Source organism: Rutidosis leptorrhynchoides, chromosome 8, assembly GCF_046630445.1.
Source record: "Rutidosis leptorrhynchoides isolate AG116_Rl617_1_P2 chromosome 8, CSIRO_AGI_Rlap_v1, whole genome shotgun sequence".
NCBI classification, from domain to species: Eukaryota; Viridiplantae; Streptophyta; class Magnoliopsida; order Asterales; family Asteraceae; genus Rutidosis; species Rutidosis leptorrhynchoides.
In genome coordinates, this window is record NC_092340.1 from 107,937,698 (window position 1) to 107,956,918 (window position 19,221).

General features: G+C 33.4%; 1 protein-coding gene across 1 annotated transcript; it reads right to left on the bottom strand.

The window, feature by feature from the left end:
• Positions 1-3,798: 3,798 nt before the first annotated feature.
• Positions 3,799-4,605, bottom strand: LOC139862468 (ethylene-responsive transcription factor ERF011-like). The gene has a single exon (XM_071851074.1). The coding sequence runs from the start codon at positions 4,478-4,480 to the stop codon at positions 4,004-4,006; it is 477 nt and encodes a 158-aa protein (XP_071707175.1). The 5' UTR covers positions 4,481-4,605; the 3' UTR covers positions 3,799-4,003.
• Between the last annotated feature and the right edge of the window lie 14,616 nt (positions 4,606-19,221).

Sequence of the window (19,221 nt, forward strand, 5' to 3'; positions counted from 1 at the left end):
AGGCACATATAACCGGTCTCCTTTGGTGAATAATAGATCACCCTTGAGCCAAAACCTTCGCGTTTTCCCATCTCGAGCCAATCCAACAAGGTTTTTGGCTATAGAATCATGCTCTAATCCCTCCTTTATACGATCTTGAAGGAAGAATTGTGGTTTTGTGATCGCTGCAAACTCCGCCTTACGACTTAGGGCATCAGCTACCACATTGGCTTTCCCAGGCTTATACTCCAACACATAGTCAAATTCGGCTAAGAAGTCTTGCCAACGAGCTTGTTTGGGACTCAACTTCTTTTGGGTTTGAAAATAACTCGTTGCCACATTATCCGTCTTGATCACGAACCTTGATCCCAAAAGATAATGCCTCCATGTCCTCAAACAATGAATAATCGCTGTCATCTCTTTCTCTTGCACAGTGTACTTCCTTTCCGCCTCGTTAAGTTTTCGACTTTCGAACGCGATTGGGTGACCTTCTTGCATTAGAACTCCTCCAATAGCAAAGTCCGATGCGTCTGTATGTAACTCGAACGGAATGGTCACATCCGGAAGTCTTAACACCGGTTCTTCCATGACAGCTCCTTTTAACTCCTCGAATGCTGCTTGACATTTCTCATCCCACAACCAAGCTTTATTCTTCTTTAACAATTCTGTCAATGGAGCCGCTTTCGCCGAGTATCCCTTGATAAAACAACGATAGTAGTTTACTAAACCAAGGAAAGATCGTAAATCAGTCACCTTCGTTGGTGCCTCCCACTCTTGAATTGCCTTGACCTTAGCCCCATCCATGAGTAACTTCCCATTTTTAATTCTATGTCCAAGAAAATCCACCTCCTCTAATCCGAATGAACATTTCTCTAGCTTCACATACAACTCGTTGTCCCTTAGTACTTGAAATACTTGCTTCAAGTGCCTCACATGATCTTCCATGGTGTCGCTATACACGACTATGTCATCCAAGTACACCACGACAAACTTGTCGAGGAACGGGTGGAATAATTTGTTCATCAAAGTACAAAATGTGGCAGGGGCATTGGTTAAACCAAAGGGCATGACTAGAAATTCATAAGCACCATACCTCGTCACGCATGTGGTCTTAGCCTCATCTCCTTCGGCAATTCGGACTTGATAATATCCCGATCTCAAGTCTAACTTGGAGAAGTATCTCGCCTTCCCAAGTTGATCGAACAAATCAGCAATAAGTGGGATTGGGTATTTGTTCTTGATAGTTACCTTGTTGAGTGCCCGGTAATCTATACACATCCGCAAGGACCCATCCTTCTTTCTTTGAAATAGCACCGGAGCACCATACGGGGATTTTGACGGTCGGATGTATCCCGCATCCAGCAACTCCTTGAGTTGTCTTCGCAACTCCTCTAACTCGGGTGGTGGCATTCGGTATGGGGCTTTGGAAGGTGGTTTTGATCCCAGCTCCAACTCAATCGCATGGTCAACCTCCCTTCTAGGTGGTAACTTCTTTGGTAACTCCTTGGGCATGACATCCTTGAACTCATCAAGGACCTTCTCAATTTCCTTGGGTACCTCTAGTTTTCCCTTATCTTCAACCGTCTCTTGCTTTGCTACCGCTAAATAGCATGTCTCATTCTTGTTGTACCCCTTCTTGAATTGCATGGCCGAAAGTGACTTGGATGCACTCTTGCTTCCACGTTCGGTTGACACCATACAAGTCTTCTCACCATCCAAGATACACAGTGAATTAGCAAACGGCATAGGAAAACCGCGTACCTTATCTAGGAACTCCATCCCAAGTACCAACTTGAAGTCGTCCATAGGCACGACTGAGAGATCAATCATTCCTTCCCATTCTCCAATCTTCACATATACGTCTTTAGCCACCCCACTAATCGGCCTGGCACTCGTGTTCACCGTCTTCATCATGCCACTCTCTTTTGTTTCCTTAAGTCCTAGCCTTTTGGCTTCATCGGTGGAGATAAAGTTATGAGTTGCTCCCGTATCCACCAAAGCTCGTACCTGATCTCCACAAATGTTAATATCTACGAATTGGAGTCCTTTAGCCACTACCTTGGGTATCTCCGTCTTGGCCTTGATTGCGTTGAGGATATGCATTGATCCTATGCACCGCTCCTCATCCTGACAACCCGCCTTTTGAGCTTCCATAGCATGAAGGCTAGCTTTCTTCGGACAATCTCGGGCTCTATGCGGTCCATCACATATGAAACATCCATCATTCTTGTAAGAAGTTTTTATGCTCTTGTTATTCCCGGTTGGTGGCTTACGTGTATTATCATTCCTTGATTGGGCGGGCTTATCTCCCCCACCTTTCTCATGGCTCACCTTCTTATCTTTTGACTTGAACGAATCTTTCCTATTAGCATGGTCGACTAGTGCCTCCGCTTGAGCAATTGCGGTGGCAAGGTCTTGGACTCCTCGTCTCTCCAACTCCGTTTTAGCCCAAGGTTGCAAACCATCGAGAAAATAGAAGAGAAGAATATCATCGGGAATATCTGGGACCTCCAGGCTAAGGTTCGTGAATTCTTTAATATACTCCCGAATCGTCCCGGAATGATGTAATTTACGTAGACGACTCATCGCATCCTTTTGAGCATTCTTGGGGTAGAATTGATTCTTAAGTTCAGTAAGGAAATCATCCCAAGTATCAATAGTAACCGTACCTTTCTCGATATCTCCATATCGACGACGCCACCATAATGCTGCGGTATCCTTCAGGTAACGAGTTGCCTTCTTGATCTTCATTGCATCATCCACTATGTTGACTCCCTCCAAGTATTGTTCCATCTCCCATATAAAATCATCAACCGCTCGGGCTTCCCGCTTCCCCACGAACGGTGACGGCTTGGGAATGTCCACCTTCAGAGCATTGCATCCAGTGTTGCCACCCCCACTAGCCATGAATCTCAAACAGGAGTTCATATTGGTTTGTAAATCCACGAGGCGTTGGTGAATAGTGGAGACCTCCCCCTCCATTTCGCCTCGCAACTTCGTAATCTCACCCATGAGCATACCCCTTAAGTCATGGATCTCACGTCGCATGTCAACGTCTAGCACGTTGATTGCACTCTTGCAATCATCTTTCAATTCGTCAAAGTCCCCGTCCAAACCATCCAAACGTTGGTGGACGTCTTCGACCTTTGCTTTCACGTCGTCCATGGATGTCTCTACATCCATGATCCTCTTGTCCAAGTTTGCGACAAAGTCTTTGGACATACCTCGGTTCTTCTTGGCTCCTTGGCGAGTCTCTACCCGACCACGAGTCTCATCACCCATCACACCACTTGTTGCGCTCACATTCTTCTCGGTCTCGGTTGCCATCTCCTTGAATCGACCTGGCTCTGATACCAAATGTCACGGACTTATCTCAATAAGCTCACGTGCGGCACTTAGTCTCTACTAAGTCAGCCTTACTCGGACCTTATAATGATTCAAGTAACCAAAAGAGAAAATATTATAGAACAAGTGGAATTGAAGAAAATACTTATATTGCTTGAGAATGCTTTACAAGAGAGAATGTTTGAGATTTGAGGTGTGGTGTGCCAAATGAGGCCACCCCTATTTATACTACTCATATCACAAAATGGATGGCTAGGATTAAATACAATGGATGGCTAAGATCTAAGAACTAGAAGCTTCATGTATCTAGATATTTCCATGGACATTCTATACCATTCCATGGAAGAACTCATGGGAAAGTTCTAGTGAACTTCCATGAGGTTCTTGGGCCTTCTTTGATTTTCACATATTGGGCCATAAACTTAGTGGGTTGGGCCATAAAATTGTTGGATTGTGACAATCCGGTGTGATAATAATCATAATTAGATAAAAAGTAATAACTTAACTAACAAAATAATATCAGAATCCTAATTCTAACCACTACCTTGATTATATATTTTTATTCAACAACAATTACAAATTACAACAATTGAAATTTATTACTCGTATATCATAGTAATTTTTTCCCACAAAATTTTACTAGCACTTCCTCCTGGTCATTTAGTCAACACGACGACTTCTAATTACTGTCATCTCCATCCGGATATTCAAAACCCGGTTCGGGTTTGGGTATCTTATTCAAATCGGGTTTCTCCTCAAACCAACAAGCCTTTACAGAACCCGGTTGTGCATGGGTATTTTCCGCATCCACCCTGGCTCCAACTTCCGTCGCCTTTTTCCTAATAAACGCCGCCGACAACTCATCCGGTCCCCCGTCAGACGCCAATAATTCCGGGAAGTTAAGCCGTGCGGTCGGCCCACGAAGATAATAGACAGCCGTATCGTAAGCTCTTGCAGCTGCAACCGGAGTCGAGTAGGATCCGAGCCAAATTCTGGACCGTTTTTTCGGTTCCCTAATTTCGGCAACCCACTTGCCCCACTTTCGCATACGTATTCCTTTATACGGTCGATCGTGTTTTCTTTTTCCGGTTGAAGAACAACTGCACCGCCGCTCTAATTTGTCGGCGGCGGCGGCGGCACCTACTGTTCCATCCATCGATCTGTATGTATAGAATTAAACGATGATTAATGAATGGTTTGGAAAGATTTTGATTTGATTGGCGGATATAAAGTTGATAGAAGAAGGGTTGATTGAGGAAATGAGGGGTATGTTTGTGAGGGTCTGAGTGAAAAAATCGTATTTTAGAATTGAGAAAAAAGCTTTTTAGTGGGTTTTCTTACGTGTTTTAATAATAATAATAATAATAATAATAATAATAATAAAAAAAATACTCTACAACATAATGAAGTATGAAGTAATTGGTTTGCAAAAAAATCTTGATGTTGAAATGATTTTTAATAAAAATTATACTTTGCAGTTTGAAAAAAAAATCATATACATATTACATTCATCGATTATGATATTCTTTTTTAAATTAACGAGGAAACTCTAATATGAGGGAGCACATTGGCTCTCCATAGAAGGTAAACCTCGGATAATCAAGTCTTCCGAGCGCGAGATCTGATATCGAATAAAAAAATAATTTTAAATAATGGTTATGGAATTTCATATAAGATTTATATAATTTTAAATAATGGCTACACAATTACGAATAATACCTATGTAGTTTCTAATTATGGCTCTACAGTCACGAATAATGACTGCAATTTTAAATAATAGTTATGCAATCTTGAGCAATTACATTGTAATTTTGAATAATGGCTACGAAGAGATATACAATTTCGAATAATGGTTAACCAATTTCAAATAATAGCTACACTATTTCTTCGAATAATAAATATGAATTTTTTTTTTTAAATTTCAATCACATGGGATTGGATTTGACATGCAGAATCACATGTGATTGGGTTTTACAATCACATGTGATTGACATGCAGAATCACATGTGATTTACTGCATGTCAAATCCAATTACATGTGATTGAAATTTTAAAAAAGAATCGAAAAAAATTATTTTTTGAAAAAAGAATTTTTTTTTCAATCACATGTGATTGTCGCGCCACATGTCGCACTCTGATTGATCCATTGGATCTCAACTTAAAAATTGAATACATTTAAATATTTTTCAAACATCATATATATATATATATATATATATATATATATATATATATATATATATATATATATATATATATATATATATATATATATATATATATATATATATATATATATATATAGGGGCAGGATCAATGGGGAAGTAACCAATCGAGGGGAAGCAAAAAAAAATTTTCGTTTTTTATTGGAATTTTTTTTTCGGCATCAAGATCACACGAAAATATGAACATTTAGAAGAGACACTTCGTGATGAATGTTATTATTTAGGCGGAAAAACGATCAACAAAAATAACATTCAAGATAATATTGTTCGTGAAGAATATGAACGTTTTTTTTTTCTTCAAGTTTTGTGAAGTAAAATTTAGCCCGATTTAGAGTTTAGGGTTTAGGGTTTTGGGTTTGGTGTTTTGGGTTTATTCCATAAACCCAAAGCACCAAACCCTAAACCCTAAACTCTAAACCGTTCGTGTTAAAAACTCAATCTAAATCCTAAATCTAAACCCTAAACCCTAAATTTCTAAACCCTAATATCTAAACCCTATAAACCCTAATATCTAAACCCCAATAGCTAAAACCTCAACATACGCTCGAAAAATACGATAATTGTTATATATTACTTCTTCGAGCGTTTTCCCGCCAAAATAAAACATTTATCACAAAGTGTCTCTACTAAATGTTCATATTTTCATCTCATCTATAATGTTCGTGAACAAAGTTTTTTCAAAAAATGAAGAAAAAAAAAGTTTTTGCTTCCCCCGCTCCTCCCGATTGGTTACTTCCCTCTTGATCCTACAACTATATGTATATATCAATTATGATACTTTAACTATCAAATTATTATAACTACGTCAATAAAATAAAAAAACTTAGATAAGTGAGTTTGGTGAAAAAATTGATTTACCTACGTTTCGTTACGAAAAAATGATGTTACCGAAAACTAATTTTGAAAGTATTTTTCTAATGACAGTTTTAACACAGTTTAATGGTATCTAGAGTATTGGTGTCATGATGGTAGTTTAGAGCTGACTGGACTAACACTGAAAAATTGACATTGAAAAAAAAGTGAAAAAAATGATTCAGTATCTTGTAGAGGAAAAATATATATTTTTAATTATTTATTTTTCAATTATAAATTTAATTTTTAGTTGATTTATAATCTACAATAAATATTTTAAATATCAAATATATTTATAATATAGAATTGAAATAAACGTTGCATTAGTATAGAAACACATACATCACGCTTAAAAAAACTACTTTTTTCCTAAATGAACTTCTATTTATTCGTTAATTAAACAAACTACAATATACTACTAAATTATACAATAAACTACTATGTTTCATTCAAATCCGATTCTTCCAACGTCATCTCTCGACAGATCTTCTCATTTTTTATCTTAATGCCCTCCCCTCTCTCTCACTCAAGTTATCTGTGTCAATCGCTAAAATTCTTAATTGTGATTCCATTTTCATTTGATATAGTAACTTTTCTTCGTCAAACTAACTTCTTCAAAGTTTTCTTTCAAAAACAGATGCAAAACTTTCGAAGTGATTTCGCAGAATCATTTGACGTTTTTCTTGAGCTTGTTGAGGTTCTTGATTCCTTGATCTTCTTGGTTTTCCGGGTGGACGGGGCAAACGACCATCCCCGAAAGCTCCTCGTTTGGGTTTATTTGACTTTCTTCACGTCAAGTCAAACGCATTGTCTCCTTGTTCACCACTATTTACCTCTTCAAACTCGGGTTTACATAGGGCGTTTCTCCTACCCATAACAACCAGATAGGAATGTAGCCATTTTGGCATGTACATAAAAAAACTCCGAGCCATATAACTTGGAAAAACCTTTCCCACCTCGATATGAACTTGTTCGTCACACGGTTGTTGGAAAAGTTGATCATTTTCTCCACTTCGACATTCTTTTTCTAAAAGGTTATATATACCCTTATACGTGTTGCAATCGACATTCAACTTTGTCCACTTCGACGACAACACATCTTTTGTATGTTGAAATGGTGGTCTCTGTTCGTTATGTTCGTCTACAATCAAGTACCAAAATATTTTCCTATACAAATATAAATCGGATTAGTAAATATAATATATGTACACACACACACACACACACACACACACACACACACACATATATATATATATATATATATATATATATATATATATAGAGAGAGAGAGAGTCATAATCAAGAGGGAAACACTTTTGGGGAAAGGGGGAAGCAATTTTTTTTTCGTTTTTTGAAAAATTTTGTTCACGAACATTATAGATTAGATGAAAATATGAACATTTAAAAAAGACACTTTGTGATGAATGTCATTATTTTGACGGAAAAATGCTCGAAGAAAAAAAAACATTCAATGCATTGAATGTTTTGTTGCTGAGTTTATTTGCATCGTTTTGTTTTCATCTTGTGTGAAGTGTTTTTTTTCGAATTTAGCCCGATTTAGAGTTTAGGGTTTAGGGTTTTCGGGTTTAATCCGTAAACCCTCAACCCAAAACCCAAAACCCTAAACCCTAAACTCTAAACCGTTCGTGTTAAAATATTCAATCTAAACCCTAATTTCTAAATCCTAAACCCTAATTTCTAAATCCAAACCCTAATTTCTAAACCCTAATAGCTAAACCCTAATTTTTAACCCCCTAATTTCTAAACCCTAATTTCTAACCCCTTAAAAAAACTCAGAATCAAAACATTCAATGCATTGAATGTTTTCATTTTTTTTCTTCGAGCGTTTTACCACCAAAATAATAACATTCATCATAAAGAGTCTTTTTTAAATTTTCATATTTTCATGTGATCTTGATGCATGAAAAAAAAAAATTCGAAAAAACGAAAAAAAAAAATTACCCACTTCCCCTCAAAAAAGTGCTTCCCTCTTGATTATATATATATATATATATATATATGCAGGTTGAAACGAAAACTATAAAAGAGCAAAAATTTCGAGAACTTTTTAATTACATGCTTGGTTTATAAGCATTTATATTCAATAAGTTACATATAATTTTTATCTAATGTTCATATCATTGAAAAACAAATGTTTACAACCACAAATTACATGTTCAATTGTTAATTATATGAAATGTTCGCATGGTCACAAACATATTTGCACATGTGAACGAGAAATTATATATTTAACTATATAGTTAAATTATAGGTTTTTCAAGCTACATTTTGTTCATTCTTACTCTCCATAAAAAATTAACATTTATATGTGATTCAACATACTCATATGTGATAATCCTTGTAATTTAATGGTCTTCGCAGATCTTGCCATTTTTTGTTCTCGTTTGAACTTTTATATATATATATATATATATATATATATATATATATATATATATATATATATATATATATATATATATATATATATATATATATATATATATATATATTTATTCAGTATATATATATATATATATTCTATTTGAAAGTGTATATTTATTCAGTATACATTGAGAAATGAAAAATAATTTTGTAAAAATGGTAGTTACAAAGCTGTAGAAATGGTTAGTATTTATAAAAGATAAAAAAAAAACACAAAACAAATGTCACAAATTCTTTTGCAACGTATTTAATTTTAAAAAAGGGCCTCATCGCAACGGCTAAAATCAACGTTTTGTGCTTGAATTTTTGGCTTTCAAATAGTTGAATCGACGTTGGTGCGGTGTCGGTAAGATCCGACGCCGATGCTGAGAATTGAGCGTCGACACCGGATGCTCTAGTTATTTTGTTAGGTGGATAATTATTTTAAAACACATATAAATAATAATATAAACATTTATTTTGAAAGATACATAGAAATTGTTTACCCGCATTTTTCTTCTAAAAACTTAATTTTAAAATTCACAAAAGTATTGTTAGATGAGGTCGTACATTAAATTAAATGAAAACAAGAAAAGAGAGTCAAAAGACATGACATATGACTATAGACATTACTTTTATACATCAAAAACCAAACCATATCTGGCCGGTGATTGTTTAACATAATAAACTAATTATCTATCATAGTTTTCAACTATATTTATATACTCTACAATTTTTATGTAAGTAACTTAACACCTCTATTGATTGGCCCATTTTGGGCAGTGGTATTCTAGAAATCATTTTTAAATCTAATCCAACCCGCAACAATTACGTTTTTTTGTTAGAAACTAAATTTGTTAAGCAACAATAATGTAGGGATTGATATTGGCATATTTTAGGCGGTTGTACTATAAAAATATTTTTAGGTCCGACTTGACCCGCAACAATTATTTATTTATTTTTTTTGTTAAGAACTAAATGTGTTAAACAACATTAATGTAGGGACCGATATTGGCCCATTTTGGGCGGTTGCGTTGTAGAAATCATTTTTAGGTCCGACCCGACCCGCAACAATTACGTTTATATTTCTAGGGTCTAAATACATTAAACAAAAAGATATAGGGACCGATAATGTAAATTTTCAATTCTTTTGCAAACTACTATTATTATTATTATTATTATTATTATTATTATTATTATTATTATTATTATTATTATTATTATTATTATTATTATTTAATTTAATAGTTAGTTTGATGGACACGTGTCAGCTTCATATTGCTTAAGTAGGTTTGGTTTTACTATTTATAATCAAACCTACTTCCAAACCTATATTTTTCTTTTTAATCAAGTCACTAATTTAAAACTTAATCCCTTTATATTGTTTTTCTCGATTTAAGCCCTAACTGAATTTATAATTCAACCCTCTGTTATCTTTTGTCTAATTTTAGCCAACCAGATTTTGCAGCTTTGCCCTTTATATTTTTCTTTAAAAATATAAGTCATTCAACTATCACATCTCATTTTTATTTAATTTAAACCTTCCAACCTTTTTATTTTTGGGTCTTTGCTTAACCTATTTTGACAAAATTTTAACAACGTTTTTTTTTTACTGACATGATGTCACGTATATAATTAGTAAGTATATAATTAAAAGTAAAAAACGAAAACTACCATACGTTTTGTGTACAACTATAGGAGGTGTTTCTTATATTGAAACGGGTTATTGTCTCTTGGGTTTTGTTGAATTCATTAGCGATAAATCATTTTAATTAGAAACATGTATTTATGTACAAAAAAAAAAAAAAAAAACTTTCTGCGCAGCGAAGTGGAAGTGTGTTGACCTAAAATTTGTTATTATTCATTTATGAATAATGATTACGCAGTCGACATGCAATTTCAAATGATGACTTTGCAATTTTAAATAATGGTTATGAAATTTCTAATGAGAGTTATGTAATTTTAAATAATGGTCACACAATTACGAATAATACCAATCTAATTTCTAATTATGGCTATGCATTCTCGAATAATGGGTTTGCAATTTTAAATAACGGTTAAGCAATTTTGAATACTTACTTAATGACTATGGCGTTTCAAATTGAATAATCAATTAAAAAGTAAATTGCATAACCATTTTACCTATTTGAAATTGAATAACCATTATTCGAAATTGTACTATACAATCATAATTCAAAATTGCCTATCATTACTTAAGTTTCTTGACTATTTTTTGAAATTGCATTATGATTAACAACATTATTATTATTTATTATTTATTTAAAACTAGTTAAACACCTGCGAATTCGCAAGTTTAGTTAAAAAAAATTTCAATATTAGTTTAACAGTTAAGCTATTATGATATAATCGTCTGTAAGTAACTAGGGGGGTTGAATAGTTACTTAATGGTTTCTTAAAATTTTTTCGAAATCATTAGCTAATAATAGATAAGTTTTAAGTGCGGAAGTGTTCGTGTTTGTTAATGCAAGTATGTAACGAATGTAAGTGCACAAACACGAGGATTTATAGTGGTTCGGGAGGATGTTAACTAATCCTCCTTAATCCACCCCCAATTCTAAGAATTGAGATTTTTCTTCACTATGATACCCCAAATCCGGTGGAGTGTCCGGATACAACACTAGCTCCTCGATAAGCCGCTACTTATGAACCCTTACGCCCCTTTAAAGAATTCACAAACACCAAATGCTCTTACCACAAGATCCTAATGCACTAGCCTAGTGAAATCACAACTACCTTCTAGATCCCTTTAAGAAGATAGCTCACAAGTAAACTTATAGCTAAGCTTACAATCACTCATAGTTCTTCAATAGGTCACACCAACTTAATTTCCAATGGAATTGATCAACTTCCTAGATCCCTTTAATGAAGTTGAATCATTAAGCAAGATGGTATTTCCTATCATAAGAACTATCTAACTTCATTGACCCTCTAAGGAAGTGTCTTACAAAGTAAACTTAAAGATACAAATGATGAGTACAAAGTTTACATTTTAATTCTACTTAGTGTAAGTATAATCTCTCTTTCTCTCTTATAATCTCTCCATAGATATGTGCTTGAGGCTTGGGAGATCAGTAGATATGACTTTGAAAGAATGTTGGAAAGAGGTGGTCTTCTAGTTTGGCAAAGAGGAGTATTTATATTCCAAGAAAAAATTGACAGACAAAACTGCGGTTGGTCACACGGTCGTCCGTACTGGCAGCCTTACAACTTCTGTCAGCATTTCAACATATCAGTTGGAGCTCCTTTTTCTTTGAATTTTTGGCTTCTTTACCCAATATAGAGCCTTTAAAATATGCTTAATTCACCTAGAAGTTAACTCCATTACCCCTTTAATCTTGGACATATGCATGGAGGTTAACATGTGCTAGCTAAAGAGAAAAGTCCAATGTCTTTGACCATTGTCATTGATTTCCTTAAAAAGGTAAATGCAGATTTTTGTCTTTTGGCAAACCACTAGCATCCAAACTTCATTCCCCAAATCTTCAAACCTTTGTCTTCATATTTGATGGAAGTATCTTTCCCATTGGAACCTTGTTACAACTCCATTGAACTAGTTTGAGAATACTTTGACTAGTTGCACTAATCACAAAGATACATCACTACATTCCAAACCTCATACCCATGACTTCACCAACTTGTCTTTTTTATTTATTTATGAAAGTATCTTGCTCTTTGGAACATTGTTACATCTCAAATGAACTAGTTTGAATCTAGTTGGAACTTAATGATCCTTGTTATAACCTTGACAAGCTTGAACTAGTTACATTTACATACATACAATGGTACTTAAAACTAATGGGAGAGCACTTCTTTAATTGGGACTTTAAAGACCATTATTAGTATGTTTAAATGACATTATGTAATAGTATAAAAAGATATAACACTTGTGTGTTTAATCTTATTTCAAGTTAAATTGTCATTAAGGTGTCATTAGGTGTGATTAATCATGATTAACATCTTTTGATTCAAAACTCTTTTGAAATTAAAGAAGGCAATTATTATAAGTATGTTTAAAAAGGTTTTGTAAATTATAGATGCCTCAAAGTGGTCTAACTCAAAGTGGTTGAATTTGGTTATAGTGAAAACTGCGGTCGAGCTGCGGTCGTCCGTGAGGTTAGCCGTAGATTGACAGTTTTAGAAAAAGGTGCAATCGTTGGTACAGGGCATCCACGGTCAGACTCACGGTCGGCCGTGGTGCAGCCGCATAACAATTTTACCAAGTTAACTATTTATGTATTGGTCTTTTGCTAGAGATAGTGTAGGCTTATGAACTCATGTCGTCTTACATATGATTAAGCACTTATCTCTTTTGTGTCATCATCAAAACAAAGTGATTAACTTTTGAATATTATAATTGGATTCTCAACCAACATCGTCTAATATACAAAGTGTAAATTTAAATAAACTACAATAAAGGTTTATAATAGTAATATAATAAAAAGTTACACTTAATTCTCAGACAAATATAATTCAAGTTCTCTAAAATGTAAAAAAGAAAAAAATAATAAATGTTATATAGCTATTGTTTCCTATTGGTGATCAAATGAATTCGATTTTTTGTGGTAGTTGTGAAGTGCGATCAGCGCTCTTCGTCTCATTTCCCAATCAGAAATAACAAATAACAGAGGAATAAAAAATGAATGTTTGATGTAGATGTGACTTGTAGAAATTGACTACTTTATTAGTATGTTAATAAAAGTTGGAGAATAAAGAAATAATCTTTCTATACATTTGGATATGGGTTGTAGAAAAGTATGTTAAAGACTATAGCAAGATGAAAAATATAGATAATGGCACATTTAGGGATTATTAGTTGATCTACATTTTTAAAAGAAGTGTTTCCAATCAGGCCATAATGACTTGCTTCAACCTGTTGCTAAGCTCATGTGGGCCGCCCATTTTACCACACAAACAACATGAAAATATGTAAAACAAAACAATACACAAAATGAACGTTATCTACTATTGATTATCCCGCAAAATCGTCAAGCTTTGTGAATCAAACATGTCAACATCATACCTTCTTGTAAGGCTAAAACTTCCAGTTTCATGGTCATGAGCTCGATACATACTGATTGCAAGTCCCTGCCCAATCTGCATTGAATGTTTGATTTCCTACCGCATAACCCTCTATATAAAAGCACGAAGTTAGATTTTACCATTGACGATTTTTCAAAATTCAATCAAATCATCGTCAATCTGAATCCAAAAGTTCACTTGAACGTAAGTCATGATATGCAAATATAGTATTAAAATTCGGTTTGATAACTCATACCATAAAATGAAATTATCTTAAGCCTTTTTGCATTATCCTTCTCATTTGTGCACATATATCATCATTAATGTCCTTAAATCAGCCATGAAATTATGTTCAAGTCATAAATAATGAAAAACTATATTGGTAATTATTTTCCATTTTAGGTAAATGAACAATATATACATATACATATACATATACATATACATAATTATTAAACAATGATTATGTGACGATCGCTCCAAATCCATATGGACGAACACGTCATTCATCGATTTCATTGCGAGGTATTTGACCTCTATATGATACGTTTTGTAAACATTGCATTCTTTTGAAAAGGCACACCATAAATGAATATTTAAATCAAAGGTTTTCGACATCTGATGATTTCTACATATAGACAATCACCGTAAATAATAGTTTACAATAGTAATTCCATTGACAATGCAGTCAAAATAAGATACATGGTGATGATTTGGTGAATGCAACGTTTCCTTGATAAATATGCCATGTAAGACTCCATGCACATAGCTTGTCTAACATATAAGCAAACATCAGAAGACTTCTAGGGAACCTGAGAATAAACATGCTAACAAGTGTCAACACAAAGGTTGGTGAGTTCATAGTTTTAGTGTTTCGCATAATCTGTATATAAAGGTGGATCACAAGATTTCAGTTGTTTCATCCGAAACGTTTATCAAAATATTCTACGAAATTGAGCACCCTGGCAACTAAACTTAACGTATATATAATTTATACCCTTTGTATAATCATCTTAATAATACACGCAAACCAACGTGTACGCTTCTGAAATAGCATACGTCCGTTAAAAGGCTAGCGCTCTGAAATGTCCCGTTCTTATTGATTAAAAACGTTCCATATTAATTGATTTCGTTGCGAGGTTTTGACCTCTATATGAGACGTTTTTCAAAGACTGCATTCATTTTTAAAACAAACCATAATCTTTATTTCATCAATAAAGGTTTAAAAAGCTTTACGTAGATTATCAAATAATGATAATCTAAAATATCCTGTTTACACACGACCATTACATAATGGTTTACAATACAAATATGTTACAACAAAATAAGTTTCTTGAATGCAGTTTTTACACAATATCATACAAGCATGGACTCCAAATCTCGTCCTTATTTAAGTATGCGACAGCGGAAGCTCTTAATAATCACCTGAGAATAAACATGCTTAAAACGTCAACAAAAATGTTGGTGAGTTATAGGTTTAACCTATATATATCAAATCATAATAATAGACCACAAGATTTCATATTTCAATACACATCCCATACATAGAGATAAAAATCATTCATATGGTGAACACCTGGTAACCGACATTAACAAGATGCATATATAAGAATATCCCCATCATTCCAGGACACCCTTCGGATATGATATAAATTTCGAAGTACTAAAGCATCCGGTACTTTGGATGGGGCTTGTTGGGCCCAATAGATCTATCTTTAGGATTCGCGTCAATTAGGGTGTCTGTTCCCTAATTCTTAGATTACCAGACTTAATAAAAAAGGGCATATTCGTTTTCGATAATTCAACCATAGAATGTAGTTTCACGTACTTGTGTCTATTTTGTAAATCATTTATAAAACCTACATGTATTCTCATCCCAAAAATATTAGATTTTAAAAATGGGACTATAACTCACTTTCACAGATTTTTACTTCGTCGGGAAGTAAGACTTGGCCACTGGTTGATTCACGAACCTATAACAATATATACATATATATCAAAGTATGTTCAAAATATATTTACAACACTTTTAATATATTTTGATGTTTTAAGTTTATTAAGTCAGCTGTCCTCGTTAGTAACCTACAACTAGTTGTCCACAGTTAGATGTACAGAAATAAATCGATAAATATTATCTTGAATCAATCCACAACCCAGTGTATACGTATCTCAGTATTGATCACAACTCAAACTATATATATTTTGGAATCAACCTCAACCCTGTATAGCTAACTCCAACATTCACATATAGAGTGTCTATGGATGTTCCGAAATATATATAGATGTGTCGACATGATAGGTCGAAACATTGTATACGTGTCTATGGTATCTCAAGATTACATAATATACAATACAAGTTGATTAAGTTATGGTTGGAATAGATTTGTTACCAATTTTCACGTAGCTAAAATGAGAAAAATTATCCAATCTTGTTTTACCCATAACTTCTTCATTTTAAATCCGTTTTGAGTGAATCAAATTGCTATGGTTTCATATTGAACTATATTTTATGAATATAAACAGAAAAAGTATAGGTTTATAGTCGGAAAAATAAGTTACAAGTCGTTTTTGTAAAGGTAGTCATTTCAGTCGAAAGAACGACGTCTAGATGACCATTTTAGAAAACATACTTCCACTTTGAGTTTAACCATAATTTTTGGATATAGTTTCATGTTCATAATAAAAATCATTTTCTCAGAATAACAACTTTTAAATCAAATTTTATCATAGTTTTTAATTAACTAACCCAAAACAGCCCGCGGTGTTACTACGACGGCGTAAATCCGATTTTACGGTGTTTTTCGTGTTTCCAGGTTTTAAATCATTAAGTTAGCATATCATATAGATATAGAACATGTGTTTAGTTGATTTTAAAAGTCAAGTTAGAAGGATTAACTTTTGTTTGTGAACAAGTTTAGAATTAACTAAACTATGTTCTAGTGATTACAAGTTTAAACCTTCGAATAAGATAGCTTTATATATATATGAATCGAATGATGTTATGAACATCATTACTACCTTAAGTTCCTTGGATAAACCTACTGGAAAAGAGAAAAATGGATCTAGCTTCAACGGATCCTTGAATGGCTCGAAGTTCTTGAAGCAGAATCATGACACGAAAACAAGTTCAAGTAAGATCATCACTTGAAATAAGATTGTTATAGTTATAGAAATTGAACCAAAGTTTGAATATGATTATTACCTTGTATTAGAATGATAACCTAGTGTAAGAAACAAAGATTTCTTGAGGTTGGATGATCACCTTACAAGATTGGAAGTGAGTTAGCAAACTTGAAAGTATTCTTGATTTTATGTAACTAGAACTTGTAGAATATATGAAGAACACTTAGAACTTGAATATAGAACTTGAGAGAGATCAATTAGATGAAGAAAATTGAAGAATGAAAGTGTTTGTAGGTGTTTTTGGTTGTTGGTGTATGGATTAGATATAAAGGATATGTAATTTTGTTTTCATGTAAATAAGTCATGAATGATTACTCATATTTTTGTAATTTTATGAGATATTTCATGCTAGTTGCCAAATGATGGTTCCAACATGTGTTAGGTGACTCATATGGGCTACTAAGAGCTGATCATTGGAGTGTATATACCAATAGTACATACATCTAAAAGCTGTGTATTGTACGAGTACGAATACGGGTGCATACGAGTAGAATTGTTGATGAAACTGAACGAGGATGTAATTGTAAGCATTTTTGTTAAGTAGAAGTATTTTGATAAGTGTATTGAAGTCTTTCAAAAGTGTATAAATACATATTAAAACACTACATGTATATACATTTTAACTGAGTCGTTAAGTCATCGTTAGTCGTTACATGTAAGTGTTGTTTTGAAACCTTTAGGTTAACGATCTTGTTAAATGTTGTTAACCCAATGTTTATAATATCAAATGAGATTTTAAATTATTATATTATCATGATATTATCATGTATGAATATCTCTTAATATGATATATATACATTAAATGTCTTTACAACGATAATCGTTACATATATGTCTCGTTTAAAAATCATTAAGTTATTAGTCTTGTTTTTACATATGTAGTTCATTGTTAATATACTTAATGATATGTTTACTTATCATAGTATCATGTTAACTATATATATATCCATATATATGTCATCATATAGTTTTTACAAGTTTTAACGTTCGTGAATCACCGGTCAACTTGGGTGGTCAATTGTCTATATGAAACATATTTCAATTAATCAAGTCTTAACAAGTTTGATTGCTTAACATGTTGGAAACATTTAATCATGTAAATATCAATCTCAATTAATATATATAAACATGGAAAAGTTCGGGTCACTACACGGTCTAGCTCAGACGGGGATATCAAGCCCTATGGATCCATATACTACTACTCGCGCCCACCAGTTCTTATAACCGGCAGTTACTAGTTACCAAAGCTAAGGGATTTTCGGTTCAAACTCAGTGTAGAATTTAGTATGTACTTGTATCCATTGTGTTTAAAATAAAGTGCATGTATTCTCAGCCCAAAAATATAGATTGCAAAAGCAATTAAAAAGGGAGCAATGAAACTCACCTTAGCAGCACATAAGGTCATTCATCAAAAAGTGACCGTAACTCGGAATGCAAGATTAACCGTAGATCTCAACCTAGAGAACATATGTTGGTCAATACATGTCTAATAAACTAGGTTGGGTTATAGTGTATCACAATCCTAATGCTCGAGATCGACATACAAAAGTTATCAAAAATCATTTCAAAAAATCAATTTTGACAATTGTTCAACAAAACGAGACGTGCCTTATATAAGGATTCATTTACTTGGCTAGTAGTATTTTATCAATCTCATAAACAGGTTGTTTAAATATTAATTGCAGATTTAAAAGCAATTACAATTAACGTCAATTATAATTCAGTTGACCATATCTTTTGATTCGTTCATCGAAATTACGCGATTTATAAATGAAAAGTTATTGATTTTTCACCAGCTTTCCGAAAACATGTATATCATATACCTTTTACCAGTAATATATGTATTTAATTCATGATTCATTATAAACTGTTTAACGACGAAATTTAGCATACCGGCATGTATAAATATATACTCGAGCACTAGACATGTATACACTATTAATATATAAAAGATAAGATATGAATGCTCACGTATCAATATTGAGATTCAATATTGCAGGAAAGTACGTAGACGCAACAGAGATGATAATTACTAGGTTTTACTTGCGAACAATACCCATGAACATTACCCATAACCTCCATAGCTATAACCCATAATTTCCTTAGTTCTATCCCGTTTGAAGCTTGTTTTGAAAGTGACACGCTCATGACCTCGTCATAATATTTTATG